The sequence below is a fragment of the Megalobrama amblycephala genome, linkage group LG8 (assembly GCF_018812025.1).
Source record: "Megalobrama amblycephala isolate DHTTF-2021 linkage group LG8, ASM1881202v1, whole genome shotgun sequence".
Classification (NCBI taxonomy): Eukaryota; Metazoa; Chordata; class Actinopteri; order Cypriniformes; family Xenocyprididae; genus Megalobrama; species Megalobrama amblycephala.
In genome coordinates, this window is record NC_063051.1 from 22408319 (window position 1) to 22435436 (window position 27118).

At 39.4% G+C, this 27118-nt stretch overlaps 1 protein-coding gene across 2 annotated transcripts in view; it reads right to left on the minus strand.

Annotated features, from left to right (window-relative positions):
* Positions 1–7117: 7117 nt before the first annotated feature.
* cacng5a (calcium channel, voltage-dependent, gamma subunit 5a) overlaps positions 7118–27118 on the minus strand; it is an 85556-nt gene continuing 65555 nt past the window's right edge. Inside the window, exons 3-7 of one of the 2 annotated variants that reach the window (XM_048200085.1) lie at positions 18556–18597; positions 14010–14096; positions 12030–12170; positions 8992–9137; positions 7118–7710 (exon numbers count right to left, since the gene is read on the minus strand). In XM_048200085.1, the coding sequence (XP_048056042.1) occupies positions 7453–7710; positions 8992–9137; positions 12030–12170; positions 14010–14096; positions 18556–18597 (674 nt within the window). In that variant the 3' untranslated portion in view covers positions 7118–7452. The remainder of the gene's footprint in view (positions 7711–8991; positions 9138–12029; positions 12171–14009; positions 14097–18555; positions 18598–27118) is intronic. The other variant, XM_048200086.1, reaches the window with a different exon arrangement.

Consider the following 27118-nt stretch of genomic DNA (forward strand, 5'->3'; position numbering starts at 1 on the left):
GTAACTGCCTTGCAGTGCACACAGCTACGATGACCAACCGTTGCAACATTCCTGCCATCGGAGGTCAGCTCAGCTCCTGGAACTGTTACATGGTCACTACTGGTCCGTTTTGGTGCTGCTTTCTGTGACACACCACTGTGTGACACATGTGACACAGCAGAGCTCAGTTGTGGTCCAGTTTTATGTGCGGGCAGGAATCGCAGAGTCTGTGGAAACATGTCAACCTCAGTCTCTGTCTTCCATGACAGAGTGGACTGCCTGTTACTTGCCTGCTTATTTGCCTTGGCTCTCTTCGGAACAAGTGCTTGGAAATTTTCATTATCACATCTGTAAAAAAAAAAAAGCAAAAAAAAAAAAAAAAAAGCGTGAGCATGCTGACAACACAATCAAAGAAACTGTGTTATTATCATTACCAAAACTGAGTGAAATATATATAACGAATATGTTTAGAGAGTATCACATTACAAACGTTTACACTTGAGCATATATACACAAACATTTGTAAATGACATTGAAAGGCAACATTTCCCATAAGCTGTCAAAAGCTAGCCAAAACTAGCTAAAATATAGTCTGAAAATTCATGAGTTTTATATTATCACCATGCACAACAAAGACAACAGTTTCTATAATGCCATACAGGTACATATACGTTTTGAGTATAGAGTATTGAGATGATGTTTACAGTTGCATCTGTAAAATATTACATCTGTGCAGTTACTCATGCTGATAACACAAAGAAACTATTATATTATCATTATCAACAAGAACATATGAAGAGTTTGGTTCCAAAATGCTATAAATCCATTTTGATTATGTCTCCCTTTGTCATTAACAATTAAAGAGTATCTGGCGCCACTGCACGATAAACACATTTGCAGAGTACATTGGTATTAAAAACAGCTTTTAAAAACTGTTCATGATTCAGTTTTGAGGACTGTGACAGTCTGATGCTGTTGTGGAACAAGCAACAGCCACTGGCATTTTTTTCCTCCTTCCCACTAGAGTGCCTCATCTTCTTAATCTTCTCACGTAAATGATTACTGTTCGATGACTTACATTTCTTCAGCACCACAGAAACCACCACAGGTTCATCAATGCCGTCAAAATTGTTCATTTTTTTGTTTTTGTTGATCATAAAGTACAAAGTAGATAAGGAAAACTCGGGTGCCCGGTGTATTCAGGTGCGCTGTAATTGGTTGAGCGGATATATCACATTCTGCAGAGAAGGGAGACTGGTGTTTGTCGCGTTTTGGAAAGAAAGGGAGATTTTGTATTATGACGATGTAAACACAATTACATCTGTAAACTATTACGTATGTGCACTACATACATACATTGTACAAAGTAAACGGATGGGCAATTAGTGAGTATGGATGCACAATGTATGTATATTTCTGCTGACGATGGGCCATAGGACGGACAATCTATTGATTGGCTGTAGGCTGCGAGACCTATCTGTTGATGGGCCAATATAGACCGCACGCATGCATTTCAAATATTTACACCTGTATTTGCAAACATCTGCATATTAGGCATAAGACCATATTTTAGCATGATCAGCAGTGTCATAGGCTAACCCAAACCGAACATTTATATATAAAAATATAAAGTCTACACAGTATCATAATATTATTATAGGATATCATATTATAGGATAAAATATTTTTGCTCTGAATCACATCATATTACACCTAAGCAGATATTCGCAAACAAGCTACATTACCCACACAGCAGGAGACTCCTATGCGGATCCGTATTCAAGTCGCCAAACCCGCGTGACTGTCACATTCGTTTTGGCACCGCCCAGAGGATCAGCTCCGCCTCCGGGCGGCGCCGTAAATTCTACTGTCAATCAGCGAATCCTGAGCGGACCCATGTCGGATCCACAGACGCGCACGCACCTTTACTGTAACGGTTGTATCAATTTGCAGGTCCCAAACGGAATTCACTGGGTAGCATATTCCAGCAGGAAGAATGCTGACAGGCTGCCTGCTCGTAGGAGGTCTTACAAAGCACATATGAACCGGCGTAGTGGTGATACATATGGAAGATCTTTGAGGTAACCAACCAACAAGGTGGCTATGTTTCAACGTCAGAGATGGCAAGGGTGGTCTTGCAAAGGGAAAGACACGTGCTGCCAATGGGACTTACCATGGAAATACACACGTGGGATTGCCAAGGGGGAGATCACCTAGTCTGACCCCGAGCAGGTCCTGTCTAATGGCCCAAAGGGGCGAGTATATGGGAGGACACAGAGATTATAGAATCTTGCAAATGTGTTAGGTGTTGCCCAGCCGGCAGCTCTACAGATGTCTGTTAGCGAGGCGCCTGGGCAGAGCAGCACCAGTGCAGAGGTCTGCCTCCTCTGAGTGTAGAGCTTGCAAGTTCACCACCTGATCTCTAAAAGGAGTGGTGGGAACTTTGGACACATATCAAGGCCGGGGTCTCAAGATCACGTGAGAGTTGGCCGGCCTAAATTCCAGGCACCCCTCATCAACTGAAAATGCCTGCAGGTCCCCGACCCTCTTAAAAGATGCCAAAGCCGCCAGGAGCGCCGTTTTTAAAGAAAGAAACTTCAGCTCGATTGAGAACAAAGGCTTGAAGGGAGCTCTCTTTAGTGTAGATAGAACCACTGCGAGGTCCCAAGAAGGTACCTGCTGAGGGCGAGGCAGATTGAGCCTCCTAGCCCCTCTGAGGAACCTGATGAGGTATTTTGGAATTATTTCATTGACAAACCAACACTCACAGAGAAATTATTTTATTTAATCTCTATTGTATATTGCACAAATGAAACAACTGGTAAAGTACATTTCGCATCTTTATCTTTCACATCAAGGATAATTCACCAAAAAATTAATATCATTGTTTTCTCACCTTCATGTTGTTTCAAACCTGTATGACTTTCTTTCTTCTGTTACTTTGAGCAATGTCTGTTTTTTTTCTTTCCATACCGTGAAAGTCATTTGAGTCCAATGTTGTTTGTACCCTAGTGACTTTCAAAATATCTTTTGAATCACAGAACAAAGTTGGTCATACAGATTTGAAATGACATGAAGATGAGTATATAATGACAGAATTTTTGTGTAAACCTTTTGTATTTGAAAAATATACATTCTTTACATACCTTTTCTAAATTTATAAAAGCAGATTAAGGTACACTATGAATTTCTGGGATTCCTGTATCCACCTGTAGTTAAAACAATTACAAGTTTCTCTGAATATGGGGGAAAATGTTTACATCAGTTGTGGTCAAGAATCGCTCTTCTGCTCTTCTGCAGATGAATCTGATGGTTTGAGGTATGTTAGCTTATGTTTTCCATATCAGAACAGATATGACAAGCTAGAAATTTCTGATGCCAAGAAGAAAATTCCAATGTATTTTAAAAAAATATGTTCTCCTGACTAGTAAGTTCCTGCTGTCATAGAAGCTGGACCTTTTTTTCTTTGTTTAAGGACATGAAGTATCAAACCCAACACTGAATATACAGGTGCTGGTCATATAATTAGAATATCATCAAAAAGTTTATTTCACTAATTCCATTCAAAAAGTGAAACTTGTATATTATATTCATTCATTACACACAGACTGATATATTTCAAATGTTTATTTCTTTTAATTTTAATGATTATAACTGACAACTAAGGAAAATCCCAAATTCAGTATCTCAGAAAATTAGAATATTACTTAAGACCAATACAAAGAAAGGATTTTTAGAAATCTTGGCCAACTGAAAAGTATGAACATGAAAAGTATGAGCATGTACAACACTCAATACTGCATGTACAACACTCAATACTTAGTTGGGGCTCCTTTTACCTGAATTACTGCAGCAATGCGGCGTGGCATGGAGTCGATCAGTCTGTGGCACTGCTCAGGAGAGCCCAGGTTGCTCTGATAGTGACCTTCAGCTCTTCTGCATTGTTGGATCTGGCATATCGCATCTTCCTCTTCACAATACCCCATAGATTTTCTATGGGGTTAAGGTCAGGCGAGTTTGCTGGCCAATTAAGAACGGGGATACCATGGTCATTAAACCAGGTACTGGTAGCTTTGGCACTGTGTGCACGTGCCAAGTCCTGTTGGAAAATGAAATCTGCATCTCCATAAAGTTGGTCAGCAGCAGGAAGCATGAAGTGCTCTAAAAATTCCTGGTATACGGCTGCGTTGATGCTTCTGACGCTGTCTGTTGTTCAAGAGTGGCTTGACACAAGGAATGTGACAGCTGAAACCCATGTCTTGCATACGTTTGTGAATCTCCCCCACATTTTTGAATGGGTTTTGTTTCGCAATCCTCTCCAGGGTGCGGTTATCCCTATTGCTTGTACACTTTTTTCTACCACATCTTTTCCTTCCCTTCGCCTCTCTATTAATGTGCTTGGACACAGAGCTCTGTGAACAGCCAGCCTCTTTTGCAATGACCTTTTGTGTCTTGCCCTCCTTGTGCAAGGTGTCAATGGTCGTCTTTTGGACAACTGTCAAGTCAGCAGTCTTCCCCATGATTGTGTAGCCTACAGAACTAGACTGAGAGACCATTTAAAGGCCTTTGCAGGTATTTTGAGTTAATTAGCTGATTAGAGTGTGGCACCAGGTGTCTTCAATATTGAACCTTTTCACAATATTCTAATTTTCTGAGATACTGAATTTGGGATTTTCCTTAGTTGTCAGTTATAATCATAAAAATTAAAAGAAATAAACATTTGAAATATATCAGTCTGTGTGTAATGAATGAATATAATATACAAGTTTCACTTTCTGAATGGAATTAGTGAAATAAATCAACTTTTTGATGATATTCTAATTATATGACCAGCACCTGTATCTCATTATTGTAAGCTTATTGTAGCGAGATTGGGTAAGAAAAGAATACAGAGTTTCTGACAGAGTTTTTTCTAAGAAATTAATTCCTAATTAAGAAATTAATGTTAACTTCTCTATAGTGTACCTTTTAAAATCATGTAATATATTTTGTATTACACACACTTGCTACACAGCGGCTTCATGTTAGTATAGTGTAACATCAATACAAAAGTCTCTAACATATTTATATATTAAACACATTTATGGTCCATATGAACAAAAGTTAAATGACACAGTATTATGTTCTGGGGGAAAAAAAAGAAAAAAAGATGTTGACTTTAAGAATAAAGTGTCAAAAATTATTTGATGTGCTGTACATTTCAGACTACCAGGAAATTAACTCCTATTCTTTCCTCTGGCAATCCTTCATTGTTCAATATTCACATAGTTGTTTTGTAAAACTATAAAACTATAATAATAAACTATAAAATTAACTAAATTTAACAGCCAAAAATTGGAATAAAATTTTCCTTTGGGTGAGTTGCTTTGCCATCTTGAGCATGACTAATAGAATATACAGTATATGTTCTTATTTTAAGCTTTTGTTTTTTACTGGCTCTTTGTTTTCAGACAAATTCAACTAGCAATGGATGGTATATACAAGAAAATGACAGAAATTATTATTTAGATTAAATCATGTACAAGTACAATAGTACAACTCTCTCTTTCATAATAAAGAGGGCAAACTCTAATTAATCTATAATCATTTGTAATACATAAATCATAACAATTGGAAAATATATAGTGGAGAAATTTATTATAAAACATACATATAATTTTACATGTTTATTCTTTTTATAATATATACCACAGTGAAACAATCAATAATACAGCATTTATTTCTTATAATACACTCTAAAAAATGCTGGGTTAAAAACAACCAAATAAGTTGGGTTAAATATGGACAAACCTGGCGGTTTGGTTAAAGATGTAATATTAGATGTAATATAATTGTAATTTTAGATGTAATATAAGTCTCTGGTGTCCCCAGAATGTGTGTGAAGTTTCAGCTCAAAATACCCCACAGATCATTTATTATAGCTTGTCAAATTTGCAACTATTTGGGTGTGAACAAAAACATGCAGTTTTTGTGTGCATCTCTTTAAATGCAAATGAGCTCACGCTTTGGTTGCTCAACAACAACAAAGCTGGAGAATCTCATGCAGCCAAAATGACAAGTGTCAGTAACAGTGTTCAGCCTTACATTGTTCAAACCGGAGTGGGACACTGATGGAGAGACTCAGGAAGAAGTGCAACTGGACATTTCTGAATGGTTAATGGATAAATTTAGTTGCTGTGGAGTTGATACAACTCATCGACTAGCAGGTGCCATCATGTTTTGTGCAAATCCATGACAGTCGTTTGTGAAGCAGTTTATTTAACTAAACTATTGATTAAAAATTACTATATGGCTAGCTTAAAATTAACCCAAAATTGGTTGAAAAAAAAAATGGCTGGGTGAAAACAACCCAATTGCTGGGTTTATCCATATTTAACCCAACATTTTTTAGAGTGTAATCAAAACAAATTTTGTCTCTGTATCATTGATGTGTTGAACTTCTGATCAGATCAGAATGTAAAGCACTAGCATATAACAGAAAGTAACACTTTATTGTGATTGTGTGCTTTAGACATTTTGTTGACAATAAGTAAAGTTGTTCCTACATGTCTACTAACTCTTATAGTAGACTGTGTACTTAATACCTGCTAACACTTTATTTTGATGCCCCCCTCCCCAACAGACATTCTCCTGAATTTAAGTAACTCTGCAAGTACATCAATTTATTCTATTAACCTGAATCCCTTATTCTACTAACCCTACCCATAACAGCCTACTGATACTAAACTAATAGTCTATTGAGAGTTAGTTGACATGTAGGTGCAAGGTTACTTACAGTCAAGAGAATGTCCAAAGCGGACCATCAAAATAAAGTGTAACAAAAAAAATAAAAATAAAAAATAAAAATAAATAATCTAGAATAGTCTAGAAGTCTATAATAATATTAACATTCATATCAAACACATCTTAATCTAAAGACCACAGCTAGTCTCCTCAGTGACACCAAAACACATTAAAATAACATAAAACATCAATATTTAAGCTCTGTGTTATGGTTATTAAGGACAAGTGCATATTAATGGTGAGTCACATTATATTCTTTTCTAGTAAGTGCTTTAACAAACAGGCATGCCGGTCCATGGCTACCATGAGTCAATAATTTCAATAATTTAAATACTTATTTTATACCATCATTTTAAATTAAAACTGCAGTTTTGATTAAAAAATTGCAAAGAACCAACTAACTGTTTGAATGAAAATATTCTAAAATAAAACCCACACCTTTAAGAAAAAGGCAGAGATAACTACTATTTGCTGCACATCAGTGCAGTGCACTGCAAATAACATGATACCATCAACTGATGTATTAAACTCAAAAAAAACTGCACTGGTACTGAAACCTCTCAAAGACAAGTAAATAACGTCCAAACACACATGATCTCCAGTGCCAAAGCCATTTCTGGACACAGCATCTTCGAGAATTAGCTGTAGAGCTCTCTCCTTCTCAGATATCACTAATGTGTATTTGCTATCTCAACAGGGCGATGAAGACATCTGATCATAGTCAGGACACTTGAGGAGGGCAGGGTAGTTTGAATTCATTTGGAGGGATGCTACACTGGAGATGTCTGAGGGGCTGCGTCCACGAGCCCTGGCATCTGGATGCAGGAACTGACCAGAATAGTCAGAACAGTTACTGAGGCGTGGTCTGTAGAAACCCGGGTGTGGCCTGTACATCTCCTCTGCAGTGTATCGTTTCATAAACAGGTAGACAGACATCACACCTGCTGCCTGATGGTGACACAAACAGAGAGAGTTTGAAGAATATGTGAAATTAATAAAATACATCAAAATATTTTACATTTCTTTTAGGTATCTAGGATACTCATTGAGTCTCATTCATTAATTACTGTGTGGATTTTTCATACTTATACAACACTGTGAATGGGAGATTTTGCTTTTGAGGTTGGATGCCAGAAAAGACATGCTGTTCAAAAGTGTGTCCACAAGGGTAACAGGCAGGGGCAAATAAGTAGCATGAGATGTGGTAATGGAGGCCACTGATGCAGATTCATCAAATATTTGGACAGTTGCAGAGGTTAAAAAAAAAGTTGTTTAATGCAAAAAGAAGAATTTCAGTGCAAACAAAGGAAAAAAGAAACATGTGGTGGACCAAGACCATCTGATATATCTGCTTTTGATGAAAGGATGGCTACAATCTTGAGTGGCACTCTAGGAGGCAGAGAGTGACCTAATACAGGAGCAAATCACAACACAGTAATAATTTTATTCAAGTGAATCAAATTAAAATTATTTTGATGTTCCTCTTTAGACATTCTACTAGCTATAAGTAACTTTGCAAAAGTTACGTATAGTTAGTAGAATGTCTAAAGTGGACCATCGAAATAAAGTATTACCAAATATTTAAACTGAATTATCAAGTAAACATAACTGCAATCTCTCTTGTTCCCTCCAATGCATCCATACACAGCAGGTGGTAATGAAGAAACTGAGGTCCAGTCATTTACTTCCCAAGCATCCACCTTCCAATGTGCCACTGTGCAGAGTCGCACGGGGTCCGAACCAACAAGGAGCTCCCTAATCAAGACACCCTCAATCAAGACAGCCAGCCAACTGGAAATAAATGTCTATTTGAATAAATTATAGGTATTGTTTAACAGTCTTTAAATTAATGACTGGGACATAAGCCCAAATGTGAACCAGCACTGAGGGAGTGGTGAAAGCAATTTTGGCTTTACTGGAATTGTCCATGGTAACCTGCCATTGAGAATCAAGAGATGAAAAAACATCTGACCTAAAAGTAATTCTGTAATATATATATACACACATATATACACAAAGTAATATACTGTATATACACATGTTTATTAAGCCACTGGGAGTATGAGTTTGAGTACTGGTTCTAAATTTAAACAATTCAGTTCAGTGTGAACTGATTGGTAAATTAATTTATTAAAAAAAGAATCAATACAGATTTTATGCACAGTTAGTGAATGAGACCCACTGTCTTCAATATATACACAAAGATGAAAACATAAGCAGAAGTGTTACCTCAGTAAGCAGGAAGGAGACTGCAGCAAAAGCAAAAGACCAGCCATATTTATAACTGAAATAAGCTTCATTCGTTTTCGTTCTGTTCAACATCTCATCATTAATACTGGATATATACAAGACCAGACCAACCACCAGGGACAGACCTGAAATAAAGAGAAATTAGCCAGGAAAAAAAAGAGGAAGAGTGAAGCATACTGAACTAAAAAACAGTTATCTGGCTTTCAGAAAAGTTTTGAGAATTGAACACAAGTGTCATCCATTTCTTCTGGACAGTCTTCAAGCATCAATTGCTTTCTTGCAGAAGTTTTTTTTTTAAATTAAATTATTGTTAATATTTTAGTTTTTCTTGGTTAATGCTTAGTTCCCTTTCAGTCGGTCACATTCGATGTACGTCGGAACTGACCGATGAATTGGGCATCGTTTTGAGAGACCAATATACTTCGAGTGTAACTATAACGAGCCAATGCACATTGGCATGGGATAATTGCAATCAACTGCTCTGTCCTACAGCGCGGGTATAAATGAGCAGCATGTGCGTCGCATATTTGCTTTTCGCTTCAGAGCCGAGTGGATGAGTTGTTCCTGCTCTGCAAATTTACTGAGAGTGTTTAACTCAGACGAGTCGTTCTTACATGGCTTACACGGTTTGACTCTGCGTCTTTTTCAAGATGGCATTCAAACCATGTATTTCTGGATGCAGTCATTACCTGGCTCTGTCTGACAGTCATGATCACTGCCTCACATACTTGGACCATAGGCACTCTGAAGTGACGTTCATGGATGGCTTATGTTCTTACTGCGGGAACAGTACATTATCACTGTGAAGCTGTTTTGAAACAATCTGTATTGTAAAAAGCGCTATATAAATGAAAATGACTTGACTTGACCATTGCGGTGTCTAGACTCCGATACCTCGAACAAGGTAAAGCCTCTTTGCATATTCCCTGGTCTAGTTCTTCTTCTGGGCCACCTCAGAAGAAGCCTACTTCAGGTGACCTGAAGATCACAGTGAGGAATACCCCGCCGAGTCAACCTCATTGGGCCCCTCACTCCTCTTCCACACCACAAGCTGTGGAGCTTTCGAGAGAGTGTACTGGTCCATCTCACACGGTACCAGTCATTTCTTTTGGGGCTCCGGGATGACCAGATCAGCCACTGCAGCGGAGAGTGAGCTTATGTCCTCCGGGGATGAAGATGTGGCAGCGTTGCCTGAGCCAGACCCAGAGCTGACTGCTATGCTTTCCCGGGCTGCCGTGAGCGTCGGGCTTGAGTGGAATCCACCACCATGTCCCGAACCCTCGCGGCTGGATGATTGGTTTCTTGGGGCGGCCCGTACTGGTTCTCAGTGCCTCGCCCCAGTGCCTTTCTTGTGCATGAAGAGGTGACTAGATCATAGATGGCACCTTTTTCTGCCTGAAGCCGGTCTGGTCCCTCAATGGCAGGGCAGCTAAAGGGGTACGTGGAGCTCCCCCTCAGTGGAGCGGTCAGTGGCAATGCAACTGTGTCTCAAGACCACTACCTCTTGGTGGGGTAATCTGCGTCTCCCCTCCTGAGCATGTAAGTTCTCATCCTCTCTTGCGGGCAAGGCTTACACAGCTTGTGGAGAAGCCACTTCCACCCTGAATGCCATGGCGCTCCTGCAGGTCTACCAGGTCAAAGCACTCAAGGAACTGCACGAGGGTAGTTAAGAAACAGGTGTTATGCTGGAACTGCGTACACCAACAGACCTTGCACTACGGGCGACGAAAGTCACTGCACGCTCCCTGTGTCAGGCGATGTCCACATTAGTGGTCACCTGTGGCTGAACCTGGCAGATATGCGTGACCCTGACCCCCAGGTTCGGTTCCTCAACGCCTTTGTCTGTCAGGCCAGCTTCTTTGGCAACTCTGTTGAAAACTTGGCCAGGCAGTTTTCAGCAGCACAGCAGCAGACAGAGGAGATCAAGCACATCCTGCCCGGGAGACCAGCTGCTGCCTCCACTCAGTCGCCGGCTGCAGCGCCTCCGCCTGCTTGTTGCCTGAGGGTGTCCCCCTGCGGCCGCCTCCGCCCCTGCTCAGCCTAAGTGGCAGCCTCCACCTAGGCAGCAGTCGGCCGGCCGTAGGAGGAGTGCCCCACCCATCCAGCCTCCCACCAAAACAAGGCGGCAGGCGTAAGGGCAAGCGGCCCTGAGACAGGCAACCCAAAGATGGGAGGATCTGCTCTTCGGGGGATGGTGACCGCACTACTCCCTCCCCTGGAGGAGGGCTGGGTGGAGAATCTTTTGTTTCATTTTGTTTCTGTTCTGCCTACATTTTCAACAAAAGAGCAGTTTCCTTTATCTCTGGGTCACAAGAGGGAGTGGATGGTAATGTGCGATGCAGTACAGATGCCTTGCCACTCCCATTCCCCTCTTCTATCGCCAGCGGGCAGCAGTATGCAGTTCGAGGATGCTGCCAGGCCTTCTCATGCACCCTCTGCCCCACCCTGGAACCAGGTAAGTGTTGCCCAGCACACTCAGATTCCACTTCAGGCCGCCCCAATGCCTCCCAAGTCGAGTCCCTATGTTCCACTTTGCTGCCCCACACCTGGAACTTCTGTGGTCCCACTTGCACGGTGTCTGGGAGCCTGGCTAGCACTCCCCAGCCTGTCTCGCTGTGGAAAAGCAAATATGCAACGCACCTGCTGCTCATTTATACCCCCGCAGCAGGACAGAGCAGCTTGAAGCAATTATCGCATGCCAGTGTGCATTGGCTCATTTTAGTTAACGAGCCAATGCACTAAGTATTGTAGACCAATCTACACTCTAAGTAGATTGGTCTCTCAAAGCAATCCCCAATTTGTCGGTCAGTTCCGACGTAAGTCTCCATTCCCTCCTTCAGGGAACAAGGGTTACATATGTTTTTTATCCATTCAGCCATTATAGTAGAATTCTAGTACTATAAAAGTTATTATAAAAAAGTATATTATTGTCCAAAAATTACACGATTCATTCCTAATGTATATATGGCTGTAACCTTTTCCTACCACACGTTTTACTGCATTGAACTCAAACCCACCTGACAGGATAAAGAAGATTCCAGAGATGAAGGCCAGAATAGTGCGTTGAGGACGGATGTGTCCAATATTACTCAGCACAAAGCCAATGAACATGAAGAATAGACTGACCAGTGGAAAAGGAGTGGCAGAGCGGATCATTTCTAGAATCAAACCCAAATAAATAATTACTGATGATGGATACCTGATTCTTCTACATCCTCTATGTGTAATCTCATTATTAATGTAACAAAAATATAAACAGCAAATATATAATTAAACTGTCTGTTTGTTAATGCCCTCCAGGTTGTACACCAAATTTATGTTGAACTGTACATGTGAGGCTTGGTGTTCATGTGAGCAGGGGCAGTTCTACATGGTGGCCAGCTAGCACCGAGCCCCACTGGAATCTGGCAAATTTAATCACATGCAATTTAATCAACATTATCTGATTTAAAAGGTTAAGGAAGAAATTAACATTTGCTTTACAGATATCATACTTTATGGATCTACACTGAGAAAAAAAAAATGTATTCAATTTTATTCAAGCCAAAAATATTTAACATCACTGAAACAACCTATATATCAGGTTGCAGTGATTAAATGTAATTTAATTTAATTTAATGTTGAAATAGCTCTCTAAGATTACCACGTGTATTATACATTTTATCATGTTTTTTTTTCTTTTTCCATTGTGCTTATTTTGGTCACTCGTGGCCACCTTTTTTTAAAGCAGTGCCTCAGCCTAACCCACCCACACACACCCATTTATAATGCTCTTGACATGCCCCTGCATGTGAGTGTCATGTGAGAGGTTAAATGAGACTGATAAGTTGACTGGACAAACATGGGGTGTTATTGGATTTCAATTCCTGGTACTAAGACTAAATCATTCATCCCGTTAGAGACCTCTGACACAGTGACATACATATGCATAGCACAAATCAAGAGTCAAAAGACTAACTATTACACATTTTCATATATTTGACTTTTTCTGAAAATGTAATACTTCAACTTAATCATTGCATCTCAGATTTCATTGCATCTCAGATCTTTTATTACAAATTTCTACCATAGATATTTAATGAACAGTTAAGTATTTTGAACAGTAAAAATCTGAAATCCAATTTGACCCTAGATCTAAATAATAATAATAACAAAATACATTAATACAAACAAACAACCTGGAAACTACAATACTTTATGAATTGTGGAAAAATGCTTAAAATTTGTTGCCATAAGAATGCCATAGTTATCGATTAACATCTATTAGCTAAATCAAATCAATGTTGTAACCACTCATTGCCTTTAAAACAATTATACACAGTGTTTAAGGTGGTTTAATTTTGAGGTTGTTCCAATTATAATATGTATTTAGCATTTATTTTTGTGTCAGAAGTGCATACTTAACATTATTTGACAGATCAACAAAAATGGCTGCCAGCAGCCAACCAAATCTTAGTAGATAACAACTTAAACCAATCCTATCAAATACTAAAGTAAAACAAATCCTCAAGTATTTTTAAAATAATATTTACAGTAGTAGGTCCTAGTGCAGTATATTTAGGGTGTGCTTACACTTGTTGTTTGGTTCTCTTTGTTCTTTTGGTCAGGACCAAAAAAGAAAATGATACATTTTGTCATGATTCGCTTAGTGTTCACACTGTCATTTTTAACACCCAACCTAATATTTTTTTTTGGTTTGTTTAGATGTCTTTGGTCAGTGTTGCATTCATATTTCAGTCAAATCGTATCAGAGTTCATTTGAAAGTGGACTTGTTTGGTGCAAGGATGGCAGCATTCATGCTTATTCAAATAAACCACAGAGCAAATTTGTTTTAATCTAAACAAACCTGCCAAACGTGAACACTCCCATAGTGCAGTGAGAGAAATTCCAGTCTTGGAGAATGAATTCTCCTCATTAGTGCTTTAGAGCTCAGTGACTAAACAACATTCACAAAGCCATTTTTAAATCAATTTTAGGAAAAGAGACTCTCACTCACTCAAAACGCTGGCCGTAGACTCTGATGTCATCTGAACATTCATGGGCATCACATACTCTATAGTGAAGCAGCGACCCTTCTCCTCTCCTTGAAAAAATAAAACCATGAACAGTGCTACCGTGAAGACAGCAAAAAATTATTGCAAAATTATCATACTTGTTTCAAATAAAGTCATTAGATTATACAGAAGGGTTGGGGATGCCCCTTATATTATTAATTAATTAATTAATTAATTTTAAAAAAAAACAACACTGTTTGCTGTTAGCAGTCTGTAGCACCCTTTCAGAAACCCTCCACTTTCCCCAGCTCCACCAGTATCAGATCTGCTATGGGGGTTAATTCATGTATGTTACATGTGCAGCAGCAGCATGTCTTACATGCTCACAGCAATGTCTGTGAATGCATTGGCAGTAGCAAGTCTCTGTACTTGTTCTGCAGCAGCGGCAGCGTAGCAGATCTCTTCCGCCAAGACCAAATACATTAACATTGCCATATCCATTACCATGCCAATCTCTATTATTATACCAATCTCCCGAGAGTTGTCATGTCAGAATTATCATTAAGAAGAAGAAGAAGAAGAAGAAATGTTACATCTCTATGATCAACTAATTCAATTATGTTTTGTGAGATTTGCCATAGTTTACTTACACTTTCAATGGACTTTTTTTCTGATGTTTTAGACAAATTAGAAACATATTTGAAAGTATTCAATTTGTTTTTATTTCAGTGGACCACAATCAGTATGTCAGCTACACTACTGGGTGGTGCAAAGGTTTGTAGGTCAAACATTTTGCTTTGTAGTGTTTTTAGTAACAAGGCCACTCAATAACCCACTTGTCCAGAACCATTTGGACCATATGGATGTGACCCTAGTACAAAATCCTGTCATATAATCCATTAAGAATTACTCGAACAGTGTCTGCAAACAATATCTATTTTGCGAGATCTAAAAAAAACAGAATGAACAGAATTTGATTAAAAAAAATAATTTTCACTGTGTCTGCAATAATAATTATATTAAGTTTGTTAAATACACTACCATTCAAAAGTTTGGGGTCGGTAAGATTTTTTAATGTTTTTCAAAGAAGTCTTTTATGCTCACCAAGTCTGCATTTATTTGATGCAGTAAAACATTAATATTGTGTAATATTATTACAATTTAATATTATATAGTTTAAAATGTACTTTATTCCTGTGATGGCAAAGCTGAATTTTCAGCAGCCATTACTCCATTCTTCAATGTCGCATGAACCTTCATAAATCATTCTAATATACTGATTTGGTGCTCAAGAACCATTTGTTATTGTTATCAATGTTTAAATCAGTTGTGCTGTTTAATATTTTTATGGAAACCATGTTTTATATATATATATATATATATATATATATATATATATATATATAATTTATTTATTTATTTTTTTCAGAATTCTTTAATTAGTAGAAAAACAGCATTCATTTAAAACAGAAATCTCTTGTAACATTATAAAATACTTTACTGACACTTTTGACTAAGTTAATGAATCCCTGCTGAAGAAAAGTTTAAATTTCTTTAAACTTTAAAAAAAAAAAAAAAAATCTGACTGACCCAAAACTTTTGAACAGAAGTATACAGTATGTCTTCCTAAAAGGAAAGGAGATTTTTAACCCATACTTTTATTACCTCAATAACAAAGAAACATCAAACCATTATCACAAAAACAATCAACACAACAAAAGACTAAAAATTAACCCCCCCTCAAACACAGTACAAAAAACCTCATTAAAACACCACTGCAATACAAAAGTATCCAAATCCTGCATCTCTTTATAATATTTAAACTCAACTGAGATCCTAGACCTAATAAATGCCTTAAACAACAATACACAATCTTGACCATGTATACTTTTAATCCTGTTTTTCCTTGAAATATATATGGCCATTTTTGCCTGGCCAACCATAAAATTAATCAACTGCCATTTAAATCTTTGATTGCGGGTATATCCTGCCCCATAAATGAAAGCCTTAGGGGTAAAACTTTCCTTAAAGCCTAAAAACAATTGTTTTAACAATACAAAAAGAGGCTTAAGCCTAATACATTCAAGAAAACAATGAAAAATTGTTTCTCTTAACCCACAAAAAACACAACCTTCATTAACATTGCAGTTAATAATTGAAACAAAAGCATTAACAGCAACAGCCCCCTTCAGGATCCTCCATTGTAGGTCTCCTGATTTTTTCATCAATGGTGGTTTGTATAAAACCCTCCAAAATGGTTTAACTTCATTCCCGATGTCAAATTTCTCCCTCCAGACATTATCACTTTTATCACACAGTGTGGACTTGTACAATATCTTAACAAAACATTTGTAAATCACTTTTCCATTTACTTCTTTTAATAATAAGTCCTGAAGCCCATCCAAGTTTAACAAAATACCAGACATCTCCTTTAAATCTGGCGTAATCCAGTGCTCAGGAAAAGGGTCTCTCAAATCAGGAAGCAAATGTCCTTCCTCAAAACTTTTAAGAAATGACAATTCCTCTGCTGTCAGTTTCTTTCTCCATAACTCCATGATTGTTGAGGTTTGTCACAAGGACTTTTGTCCCAATAAAGATGCCACAGCCACAATGTTTTTCAACTCAGATCCGGCCACTTTAATCATGTGACCAAGCTTTACAGTCTGAGTGTCACACAATCTCTGAGACAGATTCGGCACTTGATCTGTAATGTCCAAACGAGCCCCCTTAACTAGAGGCTCTTCTAACAACCAGAACAGAGAAGTAGTATTTTCTGGTCTTTTAATGATGAAAGATCCCCACACTTTAAACAATCCATGATAGAATGAAGATAGTCCACTCAAATGTAGCTTTTTGGTATCCGTTAGAAACAAAGCAGAATCTAGTCCAAGTCCATCCACTCTGTGAAGAATGCTTTTCGCAACTTCTCTCCACATCACATCCACGGAGCCTGTTAAAAACTTAACTGAACTGTAACCGAAACGTTGCATATCTGCTTGACAGAGACACCAAACCTTGTCCTCCCTCCTCCACTGGCAAAAAAAGCATACTTTGAGGGACCCAGTGCAGCCTGTCCCAGAAGAAGTCCACTAAAATTGTTTGTAAACGTGATAATAGTCCTGTGGGAGGTTCCACACAAGAGAGCTTATGCCACATAGTTGAGGCTATTAAATTATTCAGAATTAGTACTCTCCCTCTAAAAGATAACTGGGAGTGAATCCATTTCCATTTCTTTAGTCTGCCTTCCATTTTTTCTATAATCCCATCCCAGTTTTTCTGCTGCACAGATTCATCTCCAAGATGCACACCCAAATACTTAAGACCTCCCCTTTTCCATTTCAACCCACCAGGTAAAATCGGTAAACCATTCTTCCATTTACCTTTAATCAGTGCATCACTTTTCTCCCAATTCACTCTTGCAGCAGAAATTGCACCAAATTCATTAACAGTTGATGCCAAATTAATAACATCATCTTTTCCATTAATTAAAATTATGACATCATCCGCATAGGCAGACATTTGATGTTGAACACTGTAATTCCTTAAATTAAATCCTTGAATACAAGAACGCAACTTATTTAACATTGGTTCTATTGCCAAGGAATACAACATTCCAGAGAGAGCACATCCCTGCCTTATACCTCTACCAATTTTAAAAGGGGCACTCAAACCACCATTGATCTTCAGTACGCTCTCAATGTCTGTGTACAATACTTTAATCATTCCACTAAAATTAGACCCAAAGCCAAAAGAATCAAGTGTATTCCAAAGATATTGATGCTCTATTCGATCAAAAGCTTTTTCTTGATCAATTGAAATAAACCCTATATCAAGATCAAGATAATCAGAGACATCCAAAATATCTCTGATAAGATTAATATTATCCATAATCGACCTTCCGGGTATACAATAGGTCTGGTCAGAATGAACCACTTATCCCATCACATCTTTTAATCTATTAGCCAAGGCCTTAGAGAACATTTTTAAATCTGTACAAAGTAAACTCCAATTCTTCCAATTCTTAATTTCCTGCAAGTCACCTTTCTTTGGCAGTAAGGTGACCACTGCCCTCCTACAACTTAGAGGGAGGGAACCCACAGTCAAACTTTCATTTAAAACATCCAAAAGGTCTTTGCCCATCACACCCCAAAAAGCCTTAAAAAACTCAACGGAGAGGCCATCAATACTGGGTGCTTTACCAGTCTTCATATCTTTCAAAGCATTAAGAAGCTCCTGCTCCGTAAGAGGCTTCTCAAGTTTTACTACAGAGTCCTGAGTATTTTTTGTCAAGCCATTATAAAATTTGGCAGATAACTCATCATTCTGTTTATATTCACTACTATATAACTTAGCATAGAATTGTACAGCCCTTTTCCTAATACTTGTGGGCTCTTTCAATTCCTGCCCATTCTCTGTTCGAATAGAGTGAATAAATCGACTCTGCCCATTTTTCCGTTCTAAGCCAAAAAAAAAACCTTGATGGGGCATCCATTTGTGTGAGCATCTGAAAGGAGAGAGAGAGAGAGAGAGAGAGAGAGAAAGAGATACCTGATTTAACAGTTGGTAACACTCGAGCTGGGGCTGGGAACTCTATAAAAGGAAGAGGAACTGAAATCACTTATTGCCTGTATGTCTACAAAGTCCCATTACCAAAATTATAAAACATTCCAGCATGAGGTAAAGGCACTGCAGAGTTAAATATAAAGAGGTACAGGATCTGCCATTGCAAGATTGTACAGCGATTAGCTAGAGAAAAGGACTGGAAACTAAAACTGAGTTTACAGGAGATAGCAGAAAGTAAATTAATGCATATCACTGAATGGCTTTAAACAAATAATGGTAACACAATAAGGTTCATTAGTTAATGCATTAACTAAGATGAACTAACCATGAGCAATATATTTGTTACTGTATTTACTGATCTTCGTTAACGTTAATGTTAGTTCACAGTGCATTAACTAATGTTAACAAGATTTTAATTATATATTAGTAAATATTTGAAATTAACATTAACTAGATTAATAAATGCTGTATAAGTGCAGTTCATTATTAGTTCATGTTAACTAATGTAGTTAATTAATGTTAACTAATGAACCTTATTGTAAAGTGTTACCCAAATAATTAAAGAACAAGTTCACACAAAATAAAAATTCTTAAATCGTAAACTCAACTGTACTTTTGTCTTTTCAAACCCATTTTCTTTCTTCTGTACAACAGAGAATCAAACAAATAAGGATCTAATTTGAAGCAAAACATGTTCATGTGTTACATGTATCTTAATCTAAGCTGTAAATGATTTTGTGTAAACTTGTGAGCTTGTGAGATTTAAACACTGCCATGATCACACAACAATGGCGGACATAAATATATTGTAATGATTTTCATCAATTTTTTTTGATCAAGCTGTATGGTCTTTTTTACTGATGTGTGTTCTGCCATTTAACTGAATTTACCAAACCAGATAATTATTAAATTAACTAATTTTGTGTTACAAAGAAAGTAGAAAGTCCTATGGCGTTAGAACAGCATGAGAATCAGTAAACAATGGAATTGTAATTTTTTGTTTTCTATTGTTCCTTTAAACATTTATTACAAAAAATAAAAAATAAAAAAAAAAAGAAGTCCATTCACTCCTGTAATGGTTCTGTGTCTGTGAGCTTTTGTTATGTGGACTCTTAGTTTGTAGTTCTCTGGTACCCTTTCAACTTGATGCTGCCTCAGTAGCCGACACTATGGAAACATTCCCCAGATTTGATGATTGTTTGAAGACAACTGTTTAGCTAATGGCATTGATACCATCATGGTGCCATGATTCTTCAGATTTCTTCTCTTCAGGAAGTGATTCTTCTATCCCGTGGTTAGGAGTTCTCTTTGTGTATAATAAAGGATTAAATTCCAACTGGATTATTCTTTTCATCACACTCTGGTGCTGCACTTAAAACTAATTGTGAGAATTTTTCATCTTGTTTTCGTTTTCATCTCACTTTCTTTTTGTGAAAAGAAGAGAGATCATCCACTGCTCTTCTGCCCTTCACCCATCTAGAGACTAATTCTGGCCTGTGACCTCCATTAAAATTCCTCAGGACCTCCGGATGCAGCAGCAGTGGTTGAAACAAAGGGAGGCCACAATGATCCATTCAAATCCTTTGATAACTATGTTTGGAAACTTCAAATCTAATGTAAACTACACACATCTATTTCATACGTATTCAGAGAAATAAGCATTCTCAGTGACAGCTATTACACAAATTCAACTGTTAATGTACAAATGAATGAATGTAGACAGTTCAGTCTTTTTCCATCTTGTTTGGACTCTGTTTGTTTATATAGAGCAATATTTAGAATATTGAAAAAAAGTAATTCTGTTGTGTTTTGGAAAGTGAGAAATGCATTGGTAAAACTTTTAGATTTCTAACTGTGTGCTTTATGCAAATGTGGGTGGGCTACACTGTGTGTGCCCCCTCTAATGCCAGCAGCCAATCGCAGCACTGGAATGGAGAAGCGCCAAATTGCAATTTCCTTCTCATCAGAAAGGAATAAATGTACCCTTTCAACAGACACTCCTTCTGGTTCTCAGTCCTGTAAGGGGAGAGACATTAACAGATACAAGTTCTGAGTCCCTGCCTGCAAGGGTGAGATTATAATACGGTCAAGTCCACCTTTGTTGAGTCCAAGTCAAGTCCAAGTCCAAAAGGTTTGAGTCCAAGTCAAGACTGAGTCCAAAGTGGTTCAAGTCCAAATCAAGTCCAAGTCAAGTCCGAGTCCAAATGAGATCAAGACAGAGACAGAAAAAAAGAATCCTCTTCAAGAAGACCACATACATAACTATTGATCATTTATGTGATGCGAGAGATAGCATATCTTCTATTCTAAGATAATCATTTTGCATTATTATTTTTTGCGTTATTACTTGTTTTTAAACTGTGGTTCCCAAACATTTTACAGTCATGTACCCCCTGAGACATTTAATTTCTGTATTCTTTATTGTAAATATTAAATACAGATTTATTTTTACCATTAAAGTTAAACACTTATTCAGTCAAGAGCAGAAAGTGATTTTCTTTGTCTTTTGTTCTTTAAATAACATGACAGACAGCAGCAGGAATATTGGACTGCTCTCCCTTTAAGAGTTTATGAACGGACCCAATACCATTACACAACATGCGTTCTCTTTCTTAGCTATTTAACAATCCAAAACTGAACATGTTTATCTGAATAATCGCCAAGATGGGCATTTTGACATAATTTTGTATGTATTTGATCTTTTAAGTGCAGTAAGTCACTCATTTTGGTACTATTGTGACTCTGTTTGTCTTCTGTCTCTGTTTGAGACTGAGCGTGGCTTGTTTGCTCCATTAATATAGATCAGTGGTGAATGCGCTTTTGGCGTGAGCGTGAAACCTTTGGAAATCGGAGCCAATGAGATGACTAAAAGAGAGGAGGCGCACGCGCGGGTGTGTGTCACTTCACTGTCGGAGATACGAGAGCAAGAACACGCAGCTGACGTTATTGCCTGTGCGACACCGCTGGTAACAACGGAAAGTGAGACTGACCTGCTGGACTCAGTCGAGACCAACTAGAACTTTTGGTGAGACCAATGGCCAAGTCCGAGACAAGTCCGAGTGCAAATACCAACGAGTCCGAGACGAGTCTGAGATAACAGAAAAACGTCTCAAGTCCAGACTCGAGTCCGAGACACTATATTATAACAGATACAGATTCACTTTTAGTGAATTATTGGGAAATTTGTGTGTGGATATCTCTTGTGGGAAGAGAGATGAGAAGTGGGTGGTCACGCAGGTGAGACAGGCTGAACCGGGACCCCTGGGACGTGAGCACCAAAGTTCAATCTCTCACTCTGGCCCCCGGAGGAGATCACCTCTTTCCCTCGCAGCTCACTGATGTAGCTAGGTTACAAGCAGAGTCTGCAGACGTGTTCTCGGCAGTGCCTAGTCAAACAAATCTCATTCAGCACTTTATTCATTCTGAGCTGGGCGTGATGGTGCACAGCCGTATCGTTGAACACAAGAAAAAGGTGGTTCAGACTGAATCAGAGGCTCTGTACGATTCTGTGTGGATTATCACAAGGTGAATGCTGTCGAAATTCGACACCGGCCACTTTTCAGCGTCTTATGGACAAGATTCTCCGGCCACATGCTACATATGCTGCTGCCTATGCCGCTGCCTATCTGGATGATATTATCATCTATAGCAGGGGTGCCCAACCCTGTTCCTGAAGATATGGTAGCGTTTAGTGGAAGTTCTACCCGGAAGACTCTAATGCACGTCATTGCTCATTATCTAACCAATCATTACACGTCACCCGAGTATATAAGTTGTATTCCCACCCACTATTGTGTTTGCAGATACCATCGCCGGCGTTCACCCCCATCCTCCCCACCACCACCAGGTCCGTCCCTGTCCATACAACGGGGGTAGGCTCTGCCCCTGCCTTCATCTTAAGGCAGGATCTGCAAACGTCTGCTACCCTCCGGACTGTACTATGGACGGGGCCTACGACAAAGAACTTTATCATTTATCATTGATGTTTACATTCAAACTGTTGAATAAATGGTATTCAAACATTTCTTTGCTTCCCGAGTCTTTCTGGTAGAACTACCTACCTGCAAAGTTTAGCTCCAACCCTGATAAAACACACCTGAATCAGCTAATTAAGATCTTCAGGAGCACTTGATAATTACAGACAGGTGTGTTGAGCAGGACTGGAGCTGAACTCTGCAGGAGGGTAGATCTCCAGGAACAGGATTGGGCACCCCTGATCTATAATAATGACTGGCAGCATCATATGGAGCATGTTGTCCTCAGAGCGCTGAGAGTGGTCAGACTGACGGCCACCCTGAAGAATTGTGCAGCTGGGCAAGTGGAGGTCAGGAATCTGGGCATCCACTTGGGTCACGGACAGGTGTGTCCCCAAATTAGTAAGACAGTAGCAATTGCAACCTGCCTGAGACCCAAGACCAAAAATGAGGTGAGGCAGTTCCTGGGGAATCCAGAAGGTTTGTGCCTAATTATTTGAACCTCACCAGCTCGCTGTCTGACCTCACTAAAAAGGAAGCACCAGATACGTCCAGAGAACGGAGCTGTGTCATCAGGCTCTCACCCAGGTAAAGGCTGCTCTGTGTGGCGGACCCCTATTGCACTCTCCTGACTTTTCTCTCCCTTTTTTGCTGTAGACTGATGCGTCAGACAGGGGGCTTGGTGCAATCCTGTCCCAGGAGACAAAGGGAGAAGAGTGGCTGTGCATCGGTCAGAAGCTCTCTAAGAGAGAGACAAAGTACAGCACCATGGAAAGAGAATGCTTGGTGATCAGATGTGCTCTTCTCACTCTCCGCTATTATTTCCTGGGATGGAAATATCTTTCACAAATTCTGGATCATGCATGGATCACCCATTGGTATCTGGCATTACAGCCCTTTAACCTCAAGGTGGTCCACAGGCCTGGGCGCAGATGGCTGTGCCTGGCTTCCTCTCTAGGAATAGCTGCAGGCTAGGTAAACTTTGTTTTGAGTGTGTGTTAATAATTTCTTGTTTCTTGGGCTTCACTTTTTGACTTTTTGTGCAATATTCTCTTGTCTTGGGCACCCTTTTTCCATTATGTTATGTACACATCATGGACACACCTAGATAAAACAAGAAATAGTCCTTGGACACTGACACTCTCGCACACAACCAGAAGTTGAAGATACACACACACACATTTAAGCACATATATTTTTTGTTATTAAATTTCTTGAAATGCCATATATGGTAAGGTTTGATGATTGGATGCTCAAGACATCCTGGGGATGTTGTTTGACTGGTTCCTTTTGTTATGACCCTTCTTCCTGAACAAATTTGAGAATGCTTTGTACCACACTTGCTCTGTCTGCTTGGTCATTCTCTTGACAATGAATATTAAATAAATATAACTCCTCTGTATAGAAAATTGACATAAGCATATGAGAATCCAATATTTCTCCAAATGTCCATGCTTTTAAACTAAAAGCCTATATTCAGACTCTTTGCATCACAGAAATACATTATATTTTAAAGTATAATATAAAACCATTACTTTATATTGTAATAATATTTTTCTGTATGTTTCATATATCATGATGAGCTTGAGACATCACAGAAGGTTTTTTTCACAGCCTACCTGACTGAAATGCCTCATTAATATACAAGTCATTTCAGCTCATTACTATCCAATTCTTTTGTCTTCTCAGGTGAGAATGGCCCATTATTCAGTGGTGATTCACGCCTCCACGCATACTGTGTTTCTTGGCAAAAAGTGTCTTACAAAAACTAAATCAATATATTGTTTTATATGAAGGAGTAGGCAGCATAATTTTTACATAATTTTGAAGCAAAAACTCTAGTTTACAACCTCCAATACCCTAAAGTATTGTAAACACAGATTTACTATACTTTTTTTGGCCTTATTTCAGTGACTTAAGTTTTTTGTTTTTTCAGTAACCACGCATAAACATTATTCCTTCAAAAACACAAACATGTATATACATGTTCCTCACATATTATTGTAGCCTAGTTTGTGCTGAATACAGTGTAATGACACTTTTGTCTAGGGATGTCCAGATCCGATCACGTGATCGGAAATCGGGCCCGATCATGTGGTTTCAGACTCAATCGGAATCGGACGTTACCTCCCGATCAGGACTCGGATATATATGTATATATATTCTCATTATTTTTAACACATCTATAGTGATGCGGTGGCACAGAGTTAGGCCTGTTTCACACTGCAAGCGTAAGCGGCGCGTGAGTAGCGCATATTTTTTTCAGAGTGCATGTCAACCAACGGATGCATTCACACAGGCAGCAGGAGCAGCTTGTAAAGCGTCAGGCAGGAGCGTCGCGTAAGCAGCAGTGCCGCGATCGTCTCGGCACCGAGTCTATCCCTGTGTCTCAATCAGCTCCCTAGCTCCCTAGGTCGTGAATCAGTATATAATGAAAGTGAATGTGGCTGATACCCTGATCAGTGCCCTGACTACTGAACTAGGGAGCTGATTGAGACACACGCAGCGCTGCTGACGCGTAATTAAAGTGAAAGCACACTTTTGATGGACAAAATAAATATAATTTCACACAAAAAGTGTTCAAAATGCACACAATACGCATGTCTAATGTGTTTTAACAAGAATTTGAGTATGACAGAAAAGAAAATTAAGAATCAAAAATAATAATAGAAGATTTACCCATTTAAACTTGTTTTTTATTATTCAGTTTGGGTTAAAGTATGGTGTATTATAAAAAACTAAAGTAAACTAGCCAAAAAATATGATATATATAAACATTATTTTAGTTATTACACAGACTGCAGCATACCCAAATCAAACCAAATATATTTGTTTTTATATTAGCCTTTTTTATATTTACTGTTGCACGAAAGTGAAGTGAAGTGAACAATTTATGTTATTTATTACTTGATTGTTCAAGCTACCTCACAGAAGTGCTCTGTTTGTAATTAAATAAAAAATAAGGAACGTCCTGGATCTGTTTTTTTTTTTTCGCTCTTCTTTATTCTTTTTTTGATGTATTATAGACCTTATTTACCAGAGAAACAAGCGCGCCGCCATCTTTATAAAATTGTCTTTGAACTTCCGCTTTGCGGTAGCTCTTTACATTTCTATGGCATCGCTGTCAAAGAATAATTAGTTGGTTAAGTGGATTTACTTGTTGTAGAGTTAATGAAAGTTATCATGAGCAATGTTATGTTTAAAGCAGATGTCTTAACAAATGTCAGTAGATCGGGAAGATTTTAAAACGAGCGGTTCATTCATAAATGTAATATCGCTGTGGAAATACAAACCGGAAGTCAAAAGACAACGAGCACAACGCTGAAAAGGGGCGGGGCTACATAAGGTCTATAGAAGTATTGGATCGGGACTCGGTATCGGCAGATACTCAAAATCAAATGACTCGGACTCGAGGGCAAAAAAACCTGATCGGGACATCCCTACTTTTGTCATTTATATGTTTATGAACAACTGAAAAAAGCACAAATGTCAGGGCATGTCAAAACTTCTCCAGGCCCCAAATCAGCCTCAGACTCCAGAGGGTTAAAGCACGCTGAGGCAGCGTTTGTGGATGAGTCATGTACCCATTGTGGGAAGATGACCATCTCGGAGTTGCGATCTAGACTCCAGTTCCTGCAAAGGGGCCTGAATCCAATCCTCCTCAGAGGGTTGCTTCGGGCAGCGGTCCTGGTGATCTGAGGATCACGGTGAGCGCGCTTCCTTCGGGGAACCAAACCCCTAGGAACTCTCATCCCTCCTGCACTCCGCAGCCAGTAGAGCTGTCGGGGGAACGCCGGAGGTGTGTACCATCCATATCCTTCGGGGCTCCCCAGGATGACAGGATGTCGATTGCTGCATCGGAGGGTGAGCCTGAAACTTCTGGGTATGATGATTAGGCGCAGCTGCCTCCTTCTGGAGTGACAACTGTGCCTGATTCGGACCCGGAAATGATGGCTATGCTTTCGTGGGCTGCCAACAGGGTCGGGCTCGTGTGGAATCCTCCACCGTGTCCCGAACCCTCGAGGTTGGACGATTGGTATCTCGGGTGGCAAGGGCTGGTTCTCAGCCCCCCACCCCAGTGCCATTCTTCCCGGAGGTGCATGAAGAACTCACTGGTACATGGACGGCACCTTTTACTGCCCAAAACCATGTCGGTGGGTTCTCCTCCCTCACCACCCTTGATGGCGGGGCGGCTAAGGGATACACGTGCAAACCCCCTGTGGAAGGGGCCGTTGCCATGCAACTGTGCCCTAACTCCACCTGGCGGGGGGAGTCGTCTCTCCCTTCCCGGGCCTGTAAGTACTCGTCGGATCTTACCGGCAAAGAGAGCCCCCCGAGCCGCGTCCCTGTGTTCCACCTCGCTGCCCCACTGCGGGTACGCCGGTGGTCCCTTTGATCCCGCTTGTACGGTCTCTGCGAGCCTTGTTAGCACTCACCAGCCCGTCTCGCTGGCTCATTCGGACCATCAGGCTTGGCTATGCGATTCAGTTCGCCCGGCGTCCCCCCAAGTTCAGGGGCGTCCACTTCACTATAGTGAAAGGTGTCGATGCCCCTGTCTTGCGTGCGGAGATCGC